The following is a 23,607-nucleotide window of genomic DNA, read 5'->3' on the forward strand; positions in this document are numbered from 1 at the left end:
AATAAAATAAAATAAAATAAAATAAAATAAAATAAAATAAAATAAAATAAATAAATAAAAAATAAAATAAAAATGGTACACCTGCATAGGTCACTTACCAACCTACCATGAATGGAGCTTGCAAGACTGGAAGGAAGGTGCACTACATAAGTCAGTGAGTAACTGGTGAGTGAATAGGAAGACCTGTGACATTACTATACACTACTTTAGACTTTATAGACACTGTGAACACTTAGCCTACATTTAGTTTATAAAAACTTTTTTTCTTACTTTGATATTAAATTAACCCTAGCTTACTATAATTTTTTTACTTTATAAATGTTTTAATTTTTTTAACTGTTAGACTTTTTTGTAATAATACCCTAAAACAAACATATTGTAAAATTATACAAAAATATTTTCTTTCTTTATATCCTTATTCTATAAGCTTTTTTCCATTTTTAATAGTTTTCTGCTTCTCAAACTTTTTTGTTCAAAAGTAAGACACATACACATTTGCCTAGGCCTACACAAGGTCGGGATCATCAATATTACTATCTTCCACCTCCACATCTTGTCTCACTGGAAGATCTTCAAGGATAGTAACACACATGGAATTGTCATCTCTGGTGACAATAATGCCATCTTCTAGAATACCTCCTGAAGTACCTACTTTATTAGGCTGTTTTATAGTTAACTTTTTTTTTAAATAAGTAGAACAAATACACTCTAATAAAAATAACAGGATAGTAAATACTCAAACCAATAACATTATTATCATTATCAAGTGTTATGCACTGTACAAAATTGTCCATGCTATGCCTTTATATGACTGTCAGTAGGTTTGTTTATACCAGTGTCACCACAAACATGTGAGTAATGCGTTGTGCTATGATGTAACTAGACAATAAGAATTTTTCAGCTCCATTATATAAGACCACTGTCATATATGTGGTCTGTAGTGACAAAACATTGTGATGTTGTATGTGACTGTATAAAAAATATGAAAGAATGGAACCAGTACAACTATGCATTAATCTGGGAATGGGTAAAATTATTTATTTGTACAGTGAATGCTGTTCAGTAGTTAAATTGAATGAGCTAGGAGTACATTTCAACAAAATTAAGTCTCAAAAACAATATTTATTACAACTTGATTTTCAATATGGGAGAGTACAGGTTGAGTATCACTTATCTGAAATCCTCTGGACCAGAAGTTTCAGATTTCAAATTTTTTTGGATTTGGGGATATTAGCATATATATAATGAGATACCTTGGGGATGAGACCCAAGTCTAAAAAGCAAATTCATTTATGTTTCATACACATCTTATACATGTAATCTTAAGATAATAGAAGCAATATTTTTATTAATATTGTTCATGAAACAAAAAATTTTAACTTTGTTTCAGTTAAGGTCAAATGTGGAATTTTCCACTTGTGGCATCATGTCAGCACTTAAAAAATTTTGCATTTTGGAGCATTTCAGATACTTTCATTAGGGATGTGTTCAGCCTGTACTATAAATGTAAGTTTTTTAAATACTCCACAATGTATACATGGATAATATATATATAATAAAAATCACCACCTATAGGTTAATGGCTTTTCTATGGAAGGTAGAGTAAAGGAAATGAAGTGAACTTTTAGCTATTTCAGTAATGTTTGGTTTTATAAAAGGCAAGAGAGAATGCACTAAAACTATAATATGGCAAAAAAAATTAAAATTAAATACAATTGGTAGACACGATTGTAGGTGTCTCTTTTCATGGATATTATATGTTTGAATTTTTTTATTTTTTTCAATTAAATTTAAAAATAAAATCAGTCTTCAGGTGGTTGATACTAGAAAGATTTATTCATTAAACTCTGATACTCCTGACAGAAAAAAATTCTATTACAAGTAAATTGAAATTGTTCCCTTAATACTTATGGTCCTAGATGCCAGCCTGTTATTGCGCTCCAGGCCACTATCACTCCAATCAACCTCAGTATCGCCCAGTCCCTTCTGTCCATTACAATTCACATCTAAACCAACCACTGCCACAACCTGCACAGCAGACAGGTGAGTAGAGTTTCTGATGCTATACATTCTTAGCCATGGGCATTGCTTTTTTCATCTTACTTTATTTCAGTCTTTCTATTAAGATACTATGACATTCAGTCTGTCACGTATCTTAAATATGTACATATATATCAGTATGCAAACCCATGAGTTTAAAAGAGTGGGCAAATCTTAGCATCCCCTAGAAGATACTACCAAGTCTATGTGCTAAAGGGTTGGGAGCCATAATGGGAACATTCTACTAGGCCACACAGTGTTGAATGGCTCCTGGTCCTCAGTGCCATTGTAGTTGAAGCCCTCTTTGCAGCCTGATAATCCACCTATGGTAACAGCCATAGACAGGCAAAGCTAGGCACAAGATATCTTCTGAATGGCTAACCAGAAGCAAAGACCAAAACTACCTTTTATTGAGAACTGTAGCCTAGGGATGGTATTTTGATGTCTTAGTAGGAATGCCTTTAAAAGGAATGATGTTCTTGTGCATATTCTCTATTTTGTTTTTCACTTTGTTGATGTATGATGAAAAGTATTTTTAAACCAAATTACAATCCAATACTAGACATATAAAATATATTAAAACTCAACATACTTTTCAAAATTTTTTCAAACATTTAGTGAAAACAACTGTGATCTCAATGTAAAAAATTATCTTACTGATTTTAATGAACTCATTTCTCTATATGCTTTCCATCTAGATGTGTACTTCTGTCCCAGATGTTTAATGAGGTATTTATCCTGCCTTTCATAACTCTAGGAGTTGAGGTAGAATTTTACTATTGGTTTTTTAAGAGCTTTTTTAGCTGCTTATCACTAGTGAAGGCTCTCAGACTATGTGAATATCACTCACTATAGCACTGTAAACTCCACCTCCACTGAGACAGTTTATTGCTCTTGATATTGTGTGGAATGCTTAAGGGTTACCACCATTTCAGGAGAAACATCTCTGCACTGGCCCATCTGATGAGAAGTGTTCTTGCTTCTCCTTGCCAGTACAGAGTCATCAGTGATCATTGTGACTCACCAAGTTCACCCTGCAGGAGAACTTCCAGAACTTCCCTAATCTGTTACCCTTGTGAGTTGTCTTATACTTAGTGTGCAGGTTCTTCCCTGTTTTGTATGTTACTAGCCCTGTATTGTACATGTGACAAATGTTCTTCCAAAGGATGCTGAGTACAAACATTGGTCATTTTAGCCAAGTTAGAATTTTTTTCTCTGTCTCAAATATAACTTCTTTTAGTTTCAGGTTTACCCGAAGTTTAATAATACAGTCTATGTCAAATAACATAGACTAAGTATGTGCTCTAATTTCAAAAGGCTTCAAAAGTTGTTCTTTATATACATGGGCCCATTGGTTGTCACACTGCTCTTTGGCTTTACATACATTGTTGTTTTATTCTAATGGAAATGATTTTCTGGGCCTCAAGTGACTGCCTTTTCATATTGTTTTCATCTTTATTTTTTCTTCCAAAATTATAACACAGATTATAGCTGATGTCATGATAATAAAGAAGGAAATTTACCTTCACGCTACTCATTTAAATATCTTGTGTGTGACTAATTAACTTAGTTCATTAGTATACCCTATTAATGAGGCAAGTGAAGATTCTTTATTCTGTATTTGTGTGAACTTATAGTTCTTTTCTATGGCAAAATTTTTATTCCTGTTCATGGTCAAACTGCTTAGAAAATAAAATCTTTTCATCATGGATTGGACTGATGTGATGTGTTTGCAATAAACACATTGTTGCAAAAAAAAAAATTACCACTTAATAAAAAACAACTAAAAATGCCTAGTTAGGGGCCAAAATATCTGTGTAACAGTACATGTTTATCATCAGGGATATTTTTATTTGTGGAGTTTTCTCTAATGCTAGTTATGATGAGAAGGAAGGAAACAATAAATGAGATTGCATCTGGATAGTTAGTGTAAGCACAGAAAAGAGAATCATATCTTTGAATAGTTTTTGACACTGTGTTTGACTCTAATGAGCCAGTCATAATATAATGCTTTGTATTGATAACCTGGCTGTGCCCTTTCAGTTATTTTATTTAGTATACTCATCTTGGAGCTTAAGTTTGGGGGTTTTTTTGTTTCCTTTTTTGTTTTTTTGTTTTTGAGACAGAGTCTCACTCTGTTGCCCAGACTAGAGTGCCGGGGCATCAGCCTAGCTCACAGCAACCTCAAAGTCCTGGGCTCAAGCGATCCTCCTGCCTCAGCCTCCCGAGTAGCTGAGACTACAGGCATGTGCCACCATGCCCTGCTAATTTTTTATATGAATATTTTAGTTGGCCAATTAGTTTCTTTCTATTTTTAGTAGAGACGGGGTCTCGCTCTTGCTCAGGCTGGTTTCGAACTCCTGACCTTTAGCAATCCTCCCGCCTCTGCGGAGCTTAAGTTTGTTGAATTTCATTCAGTTTGAAGAATAAAAGGGAAATAAATCCTCAAAGCATTCTTATCTGAAAGGGAAAAAAATTTTGTTATGCTAATAAGTATAATAGAAAATTTCCCTTTAAAGAAAAGTTCAGCAGTGCCAGTGCCAGCTAGTGTGTTGGTAATTGTATTGAACCTTTTTATAGAATTAGTAGAAATTTGAACTCTTTTAAAAGTTATAATATAAAAGACTGTTTTATAGTGAGCTAATGGTTATGTTTTAATATCAAAACCTACAGAAAAGTGTACAGTTATGTTTGTGTCTTAATAGTAAAATGTACTGGGAAATGAACATTTTATTATTTCTCTCTTTTTTTTTTATAGCAATTTCTCTGTCAGCAATTTATAGTTTTGTATGTAAATAGTACTTTCTGGGTTTCCTTTTTGGATTTTTTTTTTTATTTCCTTACATTTCATTATTCCAGTCTGATTAAAATGAAAAATGCTTTGTCATATCCCTTACATTTTTATTTCTTGTTAAACAATACTTGCCTACCCTACAAAGTGTCAGGAAGCATTTTTTTAACATAAAAAGATTAAACTAATTATTCCAGCAAATAGTGAAAGCATTGGTAGTGTTGGAACAATTTTTCTTCACTGTAGCACAAATGTTTAAATGTTTATATATAAAGAAATTTTACCCTAAATTAACAAACCCAATTGAGCCAAGAGTTCTTATAGCAGATAGGGTATGGGCAATAGAAATACAGGATTTTCTGTAATTTTCTCTTTTGGAGGCAAGGAAGAAGTTGGTAAAATATCTCAAGGATAAAACGCTTTGAGTCTTCCATCTGTGTGTGTGCCAGTGGAGCACAGTAGTTTTGATCTCCTTGACAATAAACCTCCATCTACTATGGGAACAGAATTGAATTCAGTGCTAATATTACTACTGGGGAGTGAGTCTTTCATTATGAATATGAACCTACTGACCATGGTCATTGAAAACAGAGTTGAGTTTACCCTTGTCAACAAAAAAGAAATTCTGGCTATAAATACATTAGGCTTTTTGGACAATGCATTGTATAACATGGAAGAACAACAAAATAAGAGTCAGAATCCTGACGGCCCTTAGTCATTTTAAGCTGTCACTTAAAGCCACTGGGTTTCAGTTTACCCACTTGCAAAGTAAGGAAGTTTTTACTATATTGTCTATTGAAGCCTCTGTATACTTTAAAATTCCATGATTCTGTGTGTCTCATATGAGTCATTTCTAGTTTAGATAGGTGGAATATTAGAGAATTTGTTGTAATAGCTTAGCAATTTATTGTCAATAACTGGAGTCATGTAAACAACTGTTTCAAAAGATCTGGTTACTTGCCAGTTGTAATAATAAGAGATTTATTATCTTAACCTTTTATCATGAAATATACAGTTTGAATACTATAAAGTACACTACATATAAGGAGTTTGGTAAACTATTAATATAAAGAAACTTTTCCTGCTTGTAGTAATCATAGCAAAGATTTTAGGTTTATAAAGCCCTGGCTCTTTTCTTTGTAGCTGCTTTTATTCTTATGACTCTTTTGAAAAGTTTGCAGCTTCACCATATATGTTTAATATATTGCAATAATTGGCCTTGTTCCTGAGCTGTTGGATTCGGGGCCGTAGCACTGTCTGAGAGGTTTACATTTCTCACAGTGAACCGGTCTCTTTTTCAGCTGCTTCCTGGCTTCTTTTTACTCAGGTTTCCACTGCTTTTTTGCTTTTTTTTTAAATGCTGTATTAAGGTATTTACATTTGCTTACATTTTTTTATTAATTGTAATGCCTTTTAAGCATGCCAAACTCATTAGCAGAAGTCAAATATGTCTCTTTCCCTATTGTTACATAACTTTTTAAGGACACTATTATACGTTAAAGCAGGCCATCAAATGGACCTAAAACACCTAAGTACATTTGAAGCTACTTGAGCTCCTACCAACGATATAATTTGACTTTTTTTCCAAACTGTGATGTTACTGCACAACTGTGGGAACCAAAGTGATTCTGTGATGCTAAATATAATTTTAGTTTTGCAACCAGTTAAAAATTTTAAAAAATATCAATACATTATATCTTTAGTCTTAGCTTTCTGGATAACTCAGTACCATGCCATTCCAAATTGATTAAGCTTCATTACTGGCAGACTATGGTAGGAACCTGATGAACCACACTGTAGGAGGAACCTTTTAGAATGAACAGTCTTTAAGGTATGCAGAACATTGGCAGCATTGCAAGGCAGAAATTTGAGAGTAATTGGATGTAAAAGGCAAGCAAGGGAAAAGCAACATTATTGGGTAAGCAGGGGAGAGGGTTTATAGAGAGGAGAGTCAGTTGTGTCAAATAGGGACTCAAGGCACAAAAGTCAATAATTTCCTCATTGACAACTTTTGACCCAAGTAATAGGAATTTTATATTTGTATTACTAGGTGGTGCCCTGGCTTTGTTTTTTTATTGATTCTGTGAACATTTCTTAGTATGTATTGTGTGACCAGCATAGATTCAGACATTGTATAATACCTACAAATCCACCTATTTCCCTTTTCCCTTCTCCATTAACCTGCCGCCACTGAAATCTGGAGCCAAATATATCTGGTAAGTACCCATAGATTTCCTTGAGTTGTATAGACTCTTCCATGAGATAGTTATTAAGTAGATGTGAGCTATAACCTTTGTGTGGATGTTTTTATAGAATTGTTTTTTGTTTGTGTATGTTTATTTCAGGCACAGGAGGGGTGTAGAAGAGAGGACGATAGAGGAGAAAGGATAGCGAAGGTGTGATGGCACCTCTGTCTCCTTCCAAATGCACCCGCGGGGCTAGCCTTAGTTGAACTTGCCACCCCATTAAAATAATGCCACAGACAGACGACTGACCAGAATTATAAGATGAGGTTTTGATGATTTAGAACAATTCTTCTAAATCGTCTTGCAGATGCCTAGTTACAAATAAATTTAGATTTAGTAAAATGGCTCTTTAAAAAAAAAAAACTGCCTTCACAGTGCTTCTGTTGTAGAAATTCAGTCTTGAAAAAATTTAGTAGTATTTTTAAATGAAATAACCTTAGATAGTCCAAGGAATATTATGGGGATTTGATCCCTTTATGAGTCTGGTAATAGATGAATGTGTGGAGATGGCAATTAGTGGGCAACAGAACAATATTGGAATGGTGGTAATATGAGGAAATAGTATGATCATGTTAGAAGCCTTTGAACAAGTTTAAATAATGGCTGTTGAGCAGAGAAATCCATGTCCCCTCCCCAAAGTGCCTGTTTTACTATGATGTCAAAATCAGATCATGTACTTTTTCATATTAAACTTTTTGTTAAATAAACTTTTGTAATACTAAAAAAAAAGAAAAGAAAGAAAGACCCTCAGATTTATGGGTATTCTAACTAAGCAATTCTTTAATTATTTTTATTATTTTTCTGATTATGTCTAATCTATGTTATTAAGAATGCTTTTCCTTTATCACAAATGCTAGCTCAGGTCACCTATATAAAATAAAATCAGCCTGTTAAAGCTTGTATAATACTTTTCTGCTGAGCATTGCATTTACTTCTTGTTCTCTTCTCTGTTGAAGTGAGAGTTAAAAATAGAATATTCTTTGGAGCCCTCCAGGGAAGTGCCTGAGCCATCAATTTATATTGTCCTAGTTCTCTCAGCTTGCAGAATTGATTGTGCTTTCCTCTGAAAGTGCTAGAAGAAATGTGATGATATTACAACAGTGCAGTTCTTTACCAGGAGAATGGTAGTGTTAAAAAAACACCTATGTTAAAAAAAAAAAAAAAAACACCTATGTTGAGATCCAGATGTTTATTCTGTTGTTTGGTGTCACTATTGCCATTGCTTGCTTTATATAATGGAGTCTTTCCCACACTATTGACACAAGTGTCTATAAAAGATATCATGTTTTCCTCTAACTTCCAGGTTAAATTCAGATATATTACAGGAAGAATTTTTTTTCATTCTAATATGCAGAAACATACTTTTAATGAAGAAAGAATAATTTATATGGTAGCCAAGTTGGTGATAAACTGAGTGTCAGAATACTGGAAATACTCTTGTAGCATTTAAAAAACCTAATGGTACTTTTCGTTCTCTAGGAATCTACTTCTCCTTCCTAATCCTCAACCTTCTCCCTCTTTTCCAGGTCATTGGATTTTTTTTGTCTTACTTGGCAGTCTTCAAACTATACTTTTGAAACTATCAGAACTATGTATCCCCTCTTCCTTTTGTCTGAATAATTAGATAAGGAACCTGAATCACAGTGCCACTTCTGTAGGTGCCATTCTATAACACTCCATGCTCAGCAGCCTGAAATTCCTTTGTGTGAACAAAAGTTCAGAGGAATTTGTGAGCAACTCAGTTTTTCCAAGATGTAAATTTTATTAAGCAAGTGTATGTAAAGTGAGCCATGCTTGATTCAATTAAATGATTCTGTTTTATGTTGATAATTATTTTATTAATAATGTTGTCTTACATAGACAATAATAAGATTCTTGCCTTTGATCCAATTAGTAGAATGATGGGTGGGGGTGTTTTCAGTTCTTTCCAACTGAATATTTCTAGTTTTGCTTGTGACTATAATTTTAACCAACATAGATTTCACAGTCTCCTTTATTTAAAAAAAAGTCAAACAGCTTTTAGTAACCTTTAATATCCTGCTCTTTAGAGAGCATAATCCAAAAAGGATATACTTTTTAGCCAGTTGCTGTGTTGTGTGTTTGTTACAATTATGAGAATGAGTGGTAAAACATTTCTTCATGACTTCTGGAAAAAAACAATTAGGTATTTGTCCTAATGCTAGCAGAATTTCCGTCCTTGGGTACCAGTCATACACAGCATCAAATGTTAAATGACACTTTTAGTTGTGACAGCTTAGAAAGGTTCCTCAGGTCTTGATGGCTTCCTACCCATTGTGGTTCAAACCTTGTGGGTTTTCCTACTTTGAATGTAAAAATAATGGAAAGCTACTCAGTTAATGGAAAACAGCCTTTGTTTCACTTCACCCATGAAACAGAACAGCTTCCCTTGCACACAAGGTGTCCAGGTTAAAGCTGGCATTGCCCCACTGGGTAAAGTCTGACTTCTTGACAAAGCAACCTGACTTTGTGGAGAAGACAGCCAACATTTTATGAATATTCTGCTAGAGAAATCATCTATAGACTCATCTGGAATATGATGTATACATTTTGAGCAAAAGCAGCCTCTGAGGCAAAACAGCCAAGCTGGATAAACAAACACCACATGTACTCACCATTAAATTGGAACCGATCGACCAACACTTATGTGCACATATGGAAATAACATTAATCGGAAATCAAGTAGGAGGGAGTGGGGAAGAGGGGATGGGTAAATTCACACCTAATGGGTACAGTGCACACTATCTGAGGCATGAGCACACTTACAACTTTGACTTAAATGACACAAAAGCAATTTATGTAACCAAAACGTTTGCATCACTGTCATATTCTGAAATTAAATTAATAAATAACAGCCAAGCTAAAACCCAAAGAATATTGGAGATTAATGTGGAAATACTTGTCCTGAGAGACAGAACCATGGAATGTGGAACCTGAAATACATCATGATTTGAGCTTCCTCTTGTACTTCCCAGTTGTTTTATACATATTGTGTGTGTGTGTGTGTGTGTGTGTGTGTGTATAATTATAATAAGGAAAGGATGTATAATTCTGAAATAAATAGGTCACATAGGTATCAAACCATACATCTTGGGAGTAGTGGACAAAACAAGTGAAGGAAAATCCCTCCCAGGGAAAAGACATTATGGACTGATCATATAAATAAACTGTTACACCCATTTTTTTTTCTTTTTTTAATTTTTTTTCTTATTTAAAAATAAAACTACTACTTCTTTTTTTTTTTTTTCTTTTACATTATTTCAATTGCACAAAGACTGGAGACCTGTTTTTTTTGTTTGTTTTTTTTCTTAGCTCCCACTTTCATAAAACTACCACCTGGACAAACTACTCAACAATCTTTCATCCTGATTCCTATTTTGAATAATAATACTTATACTCATAAATAATCATTAGCTCAGATGAACAGAGAGTTTCCTGGTTGATTGAATTTTATTTACAATAATTCTCTGTTTTCCTGCAATTAAATTTATCTTGCAACTTAGGTATATCAACTACAGCATAAGTTTTCATTAACCAAAATTCTCAGAATATGGAAAAAGGCCAGGTTGTGCTTATTTGATCAGTATTACCATAATACTTTTTCTATTTCAACATTTGTCCCTGAGAAAAGTAAATTTAAGATTCAGACAGCTGTGTGCAGTTCCCAGCTACACACTTACAAGCTGTTGACCTTGGACAACGTATGAACCTCTCTGTGCCCTTGTTTCCTCATCTAAATAATGGAGATAATAATTATACCTATTTTATAAGATTGTGAGCACTAAATGTGTTAACTTACATAAAGCATGCAGTACCTGAAACCTAATAAATGTTGTATGAGTGTTAGCTATCAATATTGCCTTGTGGTGCCATTGAAGCAGTGATAATTATATAGTATTTTAAATGAAAAGGCATAGGAATTTTGGGCTGCATTCCAGGCCAGACACAGGGAGCTAACATAATTTGTCATAAAATATTTAGTCTTTTGTCTTTTTAGCTTCTTGACAGATGCCTTCATCTTGAAAGTATAGCAGAGATCAGTTGAGTTCCTTTTTCATCCTTCGATTGTTAAACTTGAGGTATAAATATGTTTTAAGAAAATTACTTCCTTCCCATAGATTGTAAAATCTCTATTGATCAGGTGTGGAAACATTACATGGAAAAAGGCTTTGAAACAGTATGTGTCATATTATCTCATTTCTGTAAATAAAGTAAATGAGTATATATATATGTTGCTCTCTGCATAGAAAATGAGGCTAGCCATATATACAACATGTAAGTGGTAATGATCTATAAGTGATTATTTTTTCACAATGGCTTTTTCTTTTTTTGTGTTTTACAGATTTTCCACCATGAAAATCTTTTTTATGATCAAATAAGGTTTTTTGTTTGTTTGTTTTTGTTTTTTGAGACAGGGTCTCACTTTGTTGCCCAGGCTAGAGTGAGTGCCATGGCGTCAGCCTAGCTCACAGCAACCTCAAACTCCTGGGCTCAAACAATCCTGCTGCCTCAGCCTCCTGAGTAGCTGGGAATACAGGCATGCACCACCATGCCCAGCTAATTTTTTCTATATATATATTAGTTGGCCAATTAATCTCTTTCTATTTATAGTAGAGACAGGGTCTCGCTTTTGCTCAGGCTGGTTGTGAACTCCTGACCATGAGCAATCTGCCCACCTCGGCCTTGCAGAGTGCTAGGATTACAAGCGTGAGCCCAGCCAAATAAGGTTTTTCTAAAAGGTGTTTTTAATGTCCACATTTTTAGAAATACTCTAATAATATCTTCATTTTAAGCTTTATATCAATATGAGATATAAATTGAAACAATTTTGTATTCCTTCTTATCAATTAAGCACTTTTAGGTTAATTACATGAGATCTATGATTCACTTGTATAATTTTCTAGGAGACATTTAATGAGTGATCCATGAATTCCAGACTGATGTGATTTGTATTCATGGAATTTAAGTGACGTTTTAATGAAAAGGTGATTAAATGTATTTAACCTTCTAAACTAATCTTACCTTAAAATTTAAATTCAGCTTTTCTTATGAGAAACCATTCTCTAAATGTGAACTGTGAGAAACTGACCATTCTTAGCCTGTCAGCACATAGTAAGCTTCTGGTTTTGTGTAGAAGCATGTATTGTTTTGGTTCCATTCTGTTAAGAATAAGTTTTTCCCTGTTGTTCACCCACTAAGTGTGAATATTAAGTGGCTACTTTTTGGCTTAGCTGTGTGATAGTTGATGTGGGTTGTTTTAAAGGGGAGGGGTGATTGTTAAAATCTCTTCCTTTACTTTTAAAAAGCATAGCATTTGCATTTTTTAAGGCATATACAAACAATGAGAGACTGTTAAGAAAACATTGATACTACCTGTAGAATTTCATGAGATGTGGTATAAGAAAATGGACAAAATCATGAGGGGATTAATAAGAGAACTTATTAGGGAAGGTATTTTCTTTTTAAAGTGCTTGGCATTCTTATTTTTAATAGCTCCCCTATTGTTCAAGGACACATTCCTAGTTTATTTATGTTACTTATAAAGGAAGTACTAGTGTTAGTGTTTCTTCTACTTTCACAATCTTTAAAATCTAGAACTTCCTGGTAGTTTTCATCCCTCTTCCACTTGTAAAACCTTTGGTTCTCCACTGGTATTCTATTCTGCCTTCATCTTTCACCTTTCACCCCCCATACCTTGTCCTGACACTCCTGACTGTTCCCTACTCCTCAAACATATTATTCATTTTTTGCTTTTTCCAGGCATTTGGTTTTTACTAGAATGTTCTTTTCCTTTTTCTTTAAGTCCAAGCTCAAATGTCACCACCTCCATGAATATCAGTCAGGATTAATTTCTCACTCTCTATTTATACTCTTACCTTCATATGGTATCATGGCTAAGAATGCCTTATTTCAAAGACGAGGACCATGTCATACTCATCTTTATATAGCCCAGCTGACATATCCGGGGCTCATAGTATCCTTTTTACTACCCTCTGTAACAAATGATCAGATGCTAGGATCGCATGTTTAGAGTTTTAGATTTCATGTTGTCACACTTTCAAAATGTGCCTGGTGTTTGTGTATGTGTATGGCAATTAGTAGGCATGGACATTAATGGAGGTTAGATGTATTAAGGAATCTAAAATACCATTGGAAATTTAATGATACAAATTCCGTGATGTAATGTCCAAGTGACCCTACATTAAACCACTATGACATGGTTTCTGTAGCTATTTACTGAAAGCCTTCTGTCTCAGGTCTTTTGTCATAAGAAAGAATTTTAGGCAGGAGACCTCCAAGATGAGTCTCCAAAAAAAGGTAAATAAAAAATTCAGAACTACATTTGCACATGAATTGGCTCTGTTTTTTACAAAGCTTTTAAGACAACCTATAATTTTGCATATATTTGAATAAAAGATATGTAAAACATTTAAGTTTCTTAAGGGGATGTGACTATTTAAGACAAAAGTATTTTAAGTCAGATTATATTACAGTGAATTCTGCCAGATATCCATAGTTTGTTTGTTTGTTTGTTTGTTTGTTTTCGTTTTAATAGACTATTATTCTACCAAGACTGTTTTAAGCTTTTGCAGTTGCACAGGGTCCATGCCTATGCTAATGTGTTTCTGCTACCAACTTGAAATGCTTAATAATTTTTTAACAAGCGGCCCTACATATTTTTCTTTTGCACTGTGCCCCACATATCATGTAGCCAGTCATGCTCCCCAGAAACTAGTTGTCATAACAGATTGTAAAACACACTGAATAGTAATTTCCTGTGTTAACTAAGTGTGTGACTCTATAACTTTCCTTAACTGTAGAAGAAATATTTGTACACACATTTTGTTTAAATGTATTTTAGAGGGGGAAAGTATAGTTGACTTGGGTTACCTATTATCCCAGTCTGTGGTAGAGCTCAAATTCTGATGCTACAGTAGATACGTGTGTGTATGTGTGTGTGTCTGTGTTGAGAGGTGATGCTTCCAACACAAAAAAATGTCTTATGCTCAAATCCCATTTCCATTCCCATCCTTTATCTTCCTAGGGGTGGGAATTTGTCAGTGTATATTTTGATGGTGTTTGGGATTTTGGGTATGAATTTGAAACACTTGATGAACTGAAAATAGGGTTGAATGTTAATTGTTAGACTAAAAAGCAAGAAAGAAATTTCTTCTGCCCTCTTCCTTTACTAAAAGTTCAAGTAATACAGGAAATTCACAAGGGAGAAAGTTTTAGCAAACAGCATATTATCAATCACTGTATTACAGGTAAAGACTACATTATACATTTTTTGTACAAATTTAGATTGGTGGGAAGTCATTTGAAACATGGCCATAAAGCACTGTTGCCATAGAAGTAACATCATTTTATAAAAATCTTCACTGTTAAAGAATTTACTGTGACTGCATTTTTACTTTGTTGTTGTTAATATGGTGCTTAGTTATCAGATATACTTTGTGTTTATCTTTTTAGAGAAAGTTGGTGCTAGATTTCATTCAATTATTTAGTCCTTGAGCAGAATCATTACATTAAGCATACCAGATAACTACAATGATACTGTTGTCTATAATCAATACTTGAAATTGCAGTTTTTGTTGCTTTAGGGATTAATGAGGATGTAAATGAAAAATGGCATTTATAAGATAGCAAAATATATTTATGTTGTTATCAGGGAAATAATTTCATTGCCTTTTATCTGTTGATGTTTGTGTAAGCAGTGCTATAGTTCAGTTTATCATTATAAAAACCTTTCAATGCCCTAAAGCTAGATGATTATTTTTACTTGATTTTTTAAAAAGAGAATTTGTGGTAGCTTCTAGTAATTTCCATGAATGTTGAGCTCATTAGTGTACCTAAAGAAATTCTCTGAGGATCAGAACACAAAATACAATTCATATTCACTACTCAGTTTATCATTGTAGATTCTTATTTAAATAAATAAGTTCACTTGATAAAGGTAAATTTATACACTTAATTTACAACTTACATTATCAACAGTGCCTTCAGCTTAGGGACAGTTGTCCCTTAGGAAATCTAAAACATTACTGAATAACTCAGTTTGTCTTTTATCTTTGACACATTCCTGATACAAGGAGTCACATCTTAGTGTGATTTTTCAAACATGCAACCTTTCTGTAAAAGTGGTTCTCTTCCCCCACCTATTTTTTTTTATCCTCAGCAAAGCAAGTTTCATGAGCATGCAGCTTTTGCAGTTGCACAGGGTCCATGCTTATGCTAATGTGTTTCTGCTACCAACTTGAAATGCGTAATAATTTTTTAACAAGCGGCCCTACATATTTTTCTTTTGCACTGTGCCCCACATATCATGTAGCCAGTCATGCTCCCCAGAAACTAGTTGTCATAACAGATTGTAAAACACACTGAATAGTAATTTCCTGTGTTAATAACTAAGTGTGTGACTCTATAACTTTCCTTAACTGTAGAAGAAATATTTGTACATACATTTTGTTTAAATGTATTTTAGAGGGGGAAAGTATAGTTGACTTCGGTTACCTACCTACCTACATAGTAAACTTTTTGAATGTTATCTAAGCGTTTGGGGGATTTGCCCTTTAATAAAAATTCTGTCATTTCAGAACATAAAAGTACTTGCTTAAAATTTTTTAAAAATTTTTATTAGATGAAATAAATTAAATTCAAAGCAGGATTTGACTCATTGTGCTATTACAGGTTATCAAGTTATGCCCAACCAGCAGCAAAACTACCAAGGAATAGTTGGAGTTCAGCAACCCCAGAGTCAGAACCTAGTCAGTGGCCAACCCAACAGCATTGGAAATCAGATTCAAGGAGTAGTCATCCCCTATCCCACAGTGCCATCATATCAGGTATGTTGTCTCTTTTACCTACTTTGGGTAGAGGTAATTTTGAGTAAATTAAATAAATGTATAACTACCATATATCTTTTATGTTCTCCTTTTAATAGAGGGAAAACACTTCTGTAATATGCAAATTTATAGTCTTAACAGTTATATTAGTCATAACAGCTTTGTTTTATCCTCATTTTATTGCTTTATTCATTCACTAAATGAATATTCTAAATATTAATTCACATTAATATTTAGAATATCTGAACCACATTGATTTTGGCAAGTGAGTTTTGTCTGGCATTGTCTATAGTCCCAACGATATATGGATATAAACAAGTGTCTTACTCTGTTCTTCAGCTCCTTAGAATAGGGAAATATGTACAGTTTCCCATGCTGGGAGTGATTTTTTCCCCCATCTCAATCCCAGAAAGGGGTGATATGTCATGTATTTAAAATGTCATAGGTTTTAATCTATATAGTTCTAAAACAGAAATACCTATTCATAAATAAGCAGATGTCTTTAGTATAATAGAACACATTTTCAGAATCTGTTTTACCTTCTTTCATCTTTATGGAATAACTTACAAGTGGGTTCTTTTTATTAGCCTCATGGTTTTTCATAGCTGAGTCTAATTTTAAGAACTCCAAAGACCATTTTCATTCATCTTAACAAGGAAAAAATAATCTAGTTGGGAATATAAAATGCATATGTATTTTATCCGGACACGTAAACAAATTGGTGGTAGTATACAGACCAGTAACTGAGAGGATCATGAAATAAAGTAATGAATAGGTTAGGTACTTGATATTGAAAGCTTTTGGGAAGTAAGAAACCTTTAGCTCTTAAAAGAAAATTATGGGCATAAATTCATTAAGAAGACATTCAAGCATATTCCATATACTTTCAGAATATTCAAATTAAAATGTGGAATTGTAAAGTGTTACTGATCATTAAGAGTATGCCTCATTTTTGAAGCCTCTTAATGATAGAAGGCAACTACAAAAGAGAAAAGATACCTCATGAAGCTAGGCTTTGCATCTTTCCTTTCTCTCATATCTCCCATGTTTTTTACTCCTTATCCTCCATGCTTAAACTCTAGGCTCTTGAGCCTGCCCTTCCTGTTTCCCCCATAGCTAAACATTAGAATCATCACTTCTCAAGAATCCTGGACATGCTGTCTCTAACCAATATGTTGAACCTCTGTTAGATGCCCAGGCACTGTGCTAGGTGCTAAAGATTTTATTCAGTAAACTCTGCCTTTGATCTTTAAGGGCTCACAGTCTAGTCAGAGAAATGTCATTTTTAAATAAATTATAGCTATATTAGTATAGTCTTTTTAATGGAGCTGGATATTGAAAGTATTCCAGAGATAAGATAGTTATAATTTCTATGGCATACATTTTTACAAATTAAAATTATTTTTTCATGGTGTTTCATGTAATCCTCACGTTGAGTGAATAATTGTAGGAAGTGCTGCTCTGGCCAGCAATGGATGACTCACCTGCTTTATAGTATGCTCCATACCAGATTTGGTAGACAAGCTGGGTAGTGATAAACGATCATCTAAAAAATAAGCCAGAAAAGTCATCTGTCCTTAGTAGTGAATTCTGTGGCTGTATATTTTCAAGTAATAGCCGCTCTCTCGTTTTTGGTGCTTTGTATTTTTTTCTTTACCTGGTCATAAATTTATTCGAATAGTTTAAGTCATCTAGATTGAGCTATATCATTTGTTCCAGATCTGCCTTGCATATGTATTAACTTAGATACACACAGAAATTATAATCTCAGAAAGTTACACTGCCTTAGTAGACAAAAAGTCTGAAATATGTTGTATTATACAGACTTAGATAAATCAGATCAGTAATTTTCTATTTGAGATAAATGAGCCAAAAGGAAAGTAATTAAGAAATCACTGTATATTTTGAGAGGACTAGTACATTTCAGAAACATATAGGCAAGACTTTTAAATTGCAGAGCTAGGTATAGAGAATAGTGAATGGTTAAAGAACTGAGGCTCTGGAGTCAGAGGGCATAGTTTTGAATCCTTATTTTCCTACTTACTAGGTATGCAATCTTAGGCAAGTTATGTAACCTCAATTTACCCATCTGTGAATCAGAAGTGATAAAAGTACCTTCTTAGGTTGTTAGGAAACCTTAATGAGATAATACACCAAAAACACTTATAACAGAACCTGATACATTGTAGTAAGTACTCAGTAATATTACCCGTCATTATCGTTACTATTGCTAACATCATCAGCACAAGTTTTTATATTGGCTTTATTTTTTTAAATCATTATAATCCAACTCTAATATCATAGTACATTTGTAAATTAAGAGCCCTTTATGCCTATGTGGTTTCTATTTTAGAAACTGTAGAAAGTAGAGCATTAAAGAGTTCATTATGTCCATGTAGTTTCATGTAGATAGTAAGGAAAACAGAATTGAAAGACTCATTCACTGAATGCCTACTATACTAGATCCTTTAGATGTGCTATCTCACAATGCAGATAATACCTCCTCTGTAATGGAGGTGTTGTTTTCAACTGAAGAGCCTCAGAATAGTTATATTATTTGCCCAATGTCACATAGTAAAGTGACAGAGCTGCTATCACATCTAGATACCTTAAGCTCCCAAGCTCTTACTGTCTTTGATCCGTTATACCTCACTGATGCCCTGCCTGAGTCTTACTTAGCTCTCCCTGAGGTAAACTGTGTTACTTTTTCTATGTCAGATGGTCATCCTTATGCACAAAGTTTCTTTTTTCAAAATAACTTACTTTGATACATATCTCGTGTCTTTTCATAATCTAATGGATCTAGCCTACAGTGTGTATAGTTGGTAAATCTTAGCCAAAAATAATAGCTGACTCAAGGGAACATAGAAATAAAGTGATAGTGCTGCCGCTAACTTATCAGGAAAGCCTTTTGGGCAGTATCCCTGCCCAAAAGAAGTTAGCTTATCCCTAACTTCTGATGCTTTAAAAGTTAATGGAGACTAGACACATGAACATTTGTGGAGCTTTAAAAACGTTTTTACTTTAAATTGTCTTTCAAATTTTAGGTTTCACTGCCTCAAGGTTCTCAAGGAATTGCCCATCAGACTTATCAACAGCCTGTTATGTTCCCAAATCAGTCTAATCAAGGATCTATGCCCACAGCAGCAATGCCCGTTTACTATAGTGTCATTCCACCTGGCCAACAAAATAATTTAAGGTGAGTATGCTAAGAAACCTAATCCTCTAGCTTCTCATTGTTTACCAGGATTGTCATGTGTTGCTAGTTTTAAAGTTGACTAAGGGGCATTACCTGAGATCATTCTCTAATGTAGCCTAGAAAACAGTGTATTTCTAAATATTTATTGTAGCAAAATCATTATAAGCAAAGCATTTGCTATGTAAACTAAAGGAGAATCAAATCTCTCTTGGGCCTACAATTTAGGCCAGTCTCCTTTTACTCACCCAAATGGAGTAATAGTTGGCCATCAGCCTTGGAGATTAGAGTGTTTATTTGTTGATAATTAAGATTTTGTAGGAGTCTGGGGAGATTGTATTCCCTGTACATAACCTTAACAGCAAAATAACTTGCTGGAATTTTTCAGGCTCTGGGGAGCTTTTTTTTCATTAGTAGGGGAGGGAGGCATATAAGGGAAGTAAATGACAAGTCATTTAGCTCTACATTAAAGCAAGTCATGAAATATTCCATCAAATACCCAAACTTGGAAGAGCAGAAGCTTCTCTGACAAGCCTATTGGATCCCTTTAGTCCATTGTTCAGAATGTGTTACAAAGCCATTCATTTATTCTCATGACATTCCCCTGAAGTTGCCTGTCAACCAGTTACGGTTACAGATGGCATTTGGGGGTGAAGAAAGTATTGACACACCTTGTATTGGAATCTGCTTTAAAAATAGGAGCTTATTAGCACTCTCGGAGGCCGAGGCCGGAGCATTGCTTGAGCTCAGGAGTTCGAGACCAGCCTAAGCAAGAGCGAGACCCCATCTCTACTATAAATAGAAAAAAAAATTAGCCAGGCATGGTGGCGCATGCCTGTAGTCCCAGCTACTCAGGAGGCTGAGGCAGAAGGATTGCTTGAGCCCAGGAGTTTGAGGTTGCTGTGAGCTAGGCTGACACCACGGCACTCTAGCCCAGCTACAGAGTGAGACTCTGTCACTAAATAAATAAAGATGGGAGCTTGGTTCTGATTTTCCTTGTTGTCAGACCCTCCTACCCCCTCCCAGAGAAACTCATATTTCCCTTCTCTTTCCCTCTGTGGCTACCAGTTTTTCAGAAAAGGGATATGTGTTTGAAGAGACCCAGGCTTTTTAATTGGCAAGTTGGTTGGGAATCTCACAGGCAGCTTTGTAAATTTATATAACTTTGAGGCCCAGCTCTTTTGAGGTAGAGCTACTATCTGATTAAAATAGAAATGTGTACTGAGTTAAATTTCCCATTTGTTGTGTGAGTTTAAATTCTATAAATAAGGACAAATACTCTCAATCTGAGGCTCTTTCCTTATAGATGTAAGTTTGGGATCTAGAATGCCAAAGCAGTTTCTGAATTGCCAATTAGAGGCATAATTCTTTGTGCTAACGTAAATGAAATGAAGGGTGAGAAAATTGCCAAATTATCTGCTTTTTAAGCCAGAGTTTAACCTTTTATTTATCAGAGAAAATTACCAAAGTAATTATTCCTATGCTGAACAGAGGCTGAGAGAAATAGGTACTAAGTTACCTCTGTAGGCCTACATAGTGGGAAGAGGGGCTTTCATGAAGAAAGGAGATCAAGCCTATAAGAACCTATAAATGGCTTTAGGGTTTAACACTTTCCCATGTCAGTTATATTTGTTAATCCTTTGAAACAAAAAAGATTTTGTATGCTTGATTTCTGAGTGAGCTGGCCCTAGGAGTGTGGATACTGGTGAAAGAGCATAATTCTGTACCCGCCTCTACCGTCAGCCTTATTTTAAGCATGATGATAGAATCCAAAAGCTGTCAAGTGGATGCTGATGTGACTATACTTTGGAAAAACTATAGATTTAGTCCCTTAGCCTGTTTCTGCAAAGAAAATAAAAATTTGGAGAGCTAGCCTTGGCCTGAGGAATAGCCTGGAGCACAGCCGTTAAAAGATAGTTGAGGTTCCCCAAAAACCTCCAAAATGAATATTCATAGAAAGTCTTTGGAATTACTCACAGCTTAAGGTCAGGACCCAAATGAGGCAGATAAACTTAAAGTAAGGTACTTGTAATTGGCAGTAGAATTGGTCACCATGTAGCAAACTGGCATTGAGCTCTATTCCAACTATAGATTACCAATGTGTAAGAAATGAAATGGGTTGTACCTAAAGTAGGGAATGTGTGTTCTGTCAGACTTATACCCTGGTACCTTTTGGACTAGTTACTTGGTAAGAAGTCAAGTCATGTACAGAATTAAGGATCCCTTTGGGTGGGAAAAAAAATTGTAATTAACTAATGGCACTTTACAGAATTTAACAGCAGTCTTTACAGAAAATCTTATTTCTGCTTCTGGTCAATATTTAATAGACAAATCACCATAATATGAAATATTTTTAGCACGTGGAACCATCACTTAAAAAATGGGCTATTGGTGTTTTTAATTAAGCAGATAATTGAATAACCATCTAAGGGCTAACATATAGAGGCCATTCCTTCATAAATCTAGATTTAGTAGCTTATATAAATTATATTTTATCTTTCATATTTTAGTATAGTTACATGAAAAGCAAAAGGTTGTTCTGAATACTCAAGGCACCTAGAACCAGCGTCTGGCACAGAGTAGGAGCTTGGTACATCCATACTGAATGACCATATTTCTTAAATAGCAAAGACCAGCTTACACATATGTATATTATATATATGTCATTAATTATTGGCCTTCATTTTGTTTCCATAACCTCTATATACTTTTTAAATTTTTCCTCAGTGTTTTTTAAAATTACAAAATAAATAATGCTGTTAATACAAGTAAAGCAAAGATGAGTAAAAGGAAAGCTAATCATCGTGCCCCACTCTGCCCCAATCCCCTGGTCACCAGTATTCACATGCTAGTGTGTGTTCTATCACATTGGCCTCCTGCTTGTACAAACAATGCAGATATAAATATATAGACATATACACATACATAGGAATTGGGTGGTAGGTTTAGTGAAATACATATTGTCTTACATTTTTCTCTTAATCTGTTGTGCATATCAGATTAGTAAATATTAGTCAAAATATTATATTTTTATTTCTAATTTCTTGATAAGTATAATTTTATCTAAATGGCATCATGTCATACAGGCAGTTTCTTGTTGTTGTTCTAACCTCCCTTTCTCTCTGCACCCCTGCCACCTGGACCATTTTCCAGGTACACACATGCTGGGTAACCCATGTTTCTATCCTGGTTTGTATCTTTCCTCATTTTCTCCTGTACTTAATCATATACTAACACAGATACGATGTGGAAACATGAGCGAGATTGATTAGCACACACACATGCACAGGAAATTGAGTTTATAAAATTTTGAATATAAAATGTCTATAACTTTGTTTTGCTTTTTTAATATTACCACTTTTATATGTCTGAGATGTGGTGAGAGAATTTAATGCATTCACATTGAATATTACAACTGTGAAATACTGGATTTTTTCCTGCCAGCCTGCCTACATTTGTTTCTTTACTTTACCACACTGTACTTGTAACTGCATGACTGCTTAGTCAGATTTCTGGTGTTTTCTCAGATAAATATCTGAGTAATTTCTCCCAATATATGTTATACTCCTTGAGGCTCTTCATGGAATCTCACTGATCTGATATCAGGATATGAGTTGGTCTAAAGCTGATTTTTCTGATAACTGAATCTTACACTATTAGGCAGAGGTCCTCAAACTTTTTAAACAGGGCCAGTTCACTGTCCCTCAGACCGTTGGAGGGCCGGACTATAGTTTAAAAAAACTATGAACAAATTCCTATGCACACTGCACATATCTTATTTCGAAGTAAAAAAACAAATGGGCAAAAACACCCGCATGTGGCCCGCGGGCCGTAATTTGAAGACTCTGGCCATTAGGCATTAGTTATTGGGTAGCATGATGTGGTTAGAACCAACATGGGCTTTGGATTCAAACAAACCTGCCCTTCAGCCAATGTGACCTTAGGCAAGTTACTTACTTTCTTTGTTTCTTGGTTTTCTTATTTGTAAGATAGGAATAATACCTCATAGGACTGGTGTAAGGAATTATGTGTCCATTACTTTGTGTATTGAAATCACAAATTTTCAAGCTATATATCTGATATTCAAAATATATAAGGAATTCCTATAATTCAATAGCAGTAAAACAAGTAACCAGACCAAAAAATGGGCAAAGGACTTGAATAGAAATTTCTCCAAAGAAGACATACAAATGGCCAGCAGGTATATGAAAAGATGCTGGACATTACTAATAATCAGAGGAATCCAAATGAAAATCACAATGAGACATCAATTCATACCTGCTAGAAAGGCTATTATAAAAAAAAAACAAAAGATAGTAAGTATTGGCAAGGATGTGGAAAAAAAGAACCCTTGTATACTATGGGTGGCAATGTAAAATGCTACAGCCACTAAGGAAAACAGTATAGGGATTGCTCAAAAAATTAGAATTATCATTTGATCCAGCAATCCTAAATACTTTCGTTATGTCT

The 23,607-nt window shown here is 34.4% G+C and overlaps 1 protein-coding gene across 6 annotated transcripts in view; it reads left to right on the forward strand.

Annotated features, from left to right (window-relative positions):
* The window catches only part of R3HDM1 (R3H domain containing 1), a 119,933-nt gene that overhangs the window by 53,762 nt on the left and 42,564 nt on the right, over positions 1–23,607 (forward strand). For all 6 annotated transcript variants that reach the window (XM_076005488.1, XM_076005486.1, XM_076005487.1 and 3 more), the window contains 3 exons: positions 1,920–2,043; positions 15,787–15,941; positions 18,989–19,140. In XM_076005488.1, coding sequence (XP_075861603.1) covers positions 1,920–2,043; positions 15,787–15,941; positions 18,989–19,140 — 431 coding nt within the window. The remainder of the gene's footprint in view (positions 1–1,919; positions 2,044–15,786; positions 15,942–18,988; positions 19,141–23,607) is intronic.

Source organism: Microcebus murinus, chromosome 8 (assembly GCF_040939455.1).
Source record: "Microcebus murinus isolate Inina chromosome 8, M.murinus_Inina_mat1.0, whole genome shotgun sequence".
NCBI lineage: Eukaryota > Metazoa > Chordata > Mammalia > Primates > Cheirogaleidae > Microcebus > Microcebus murinus.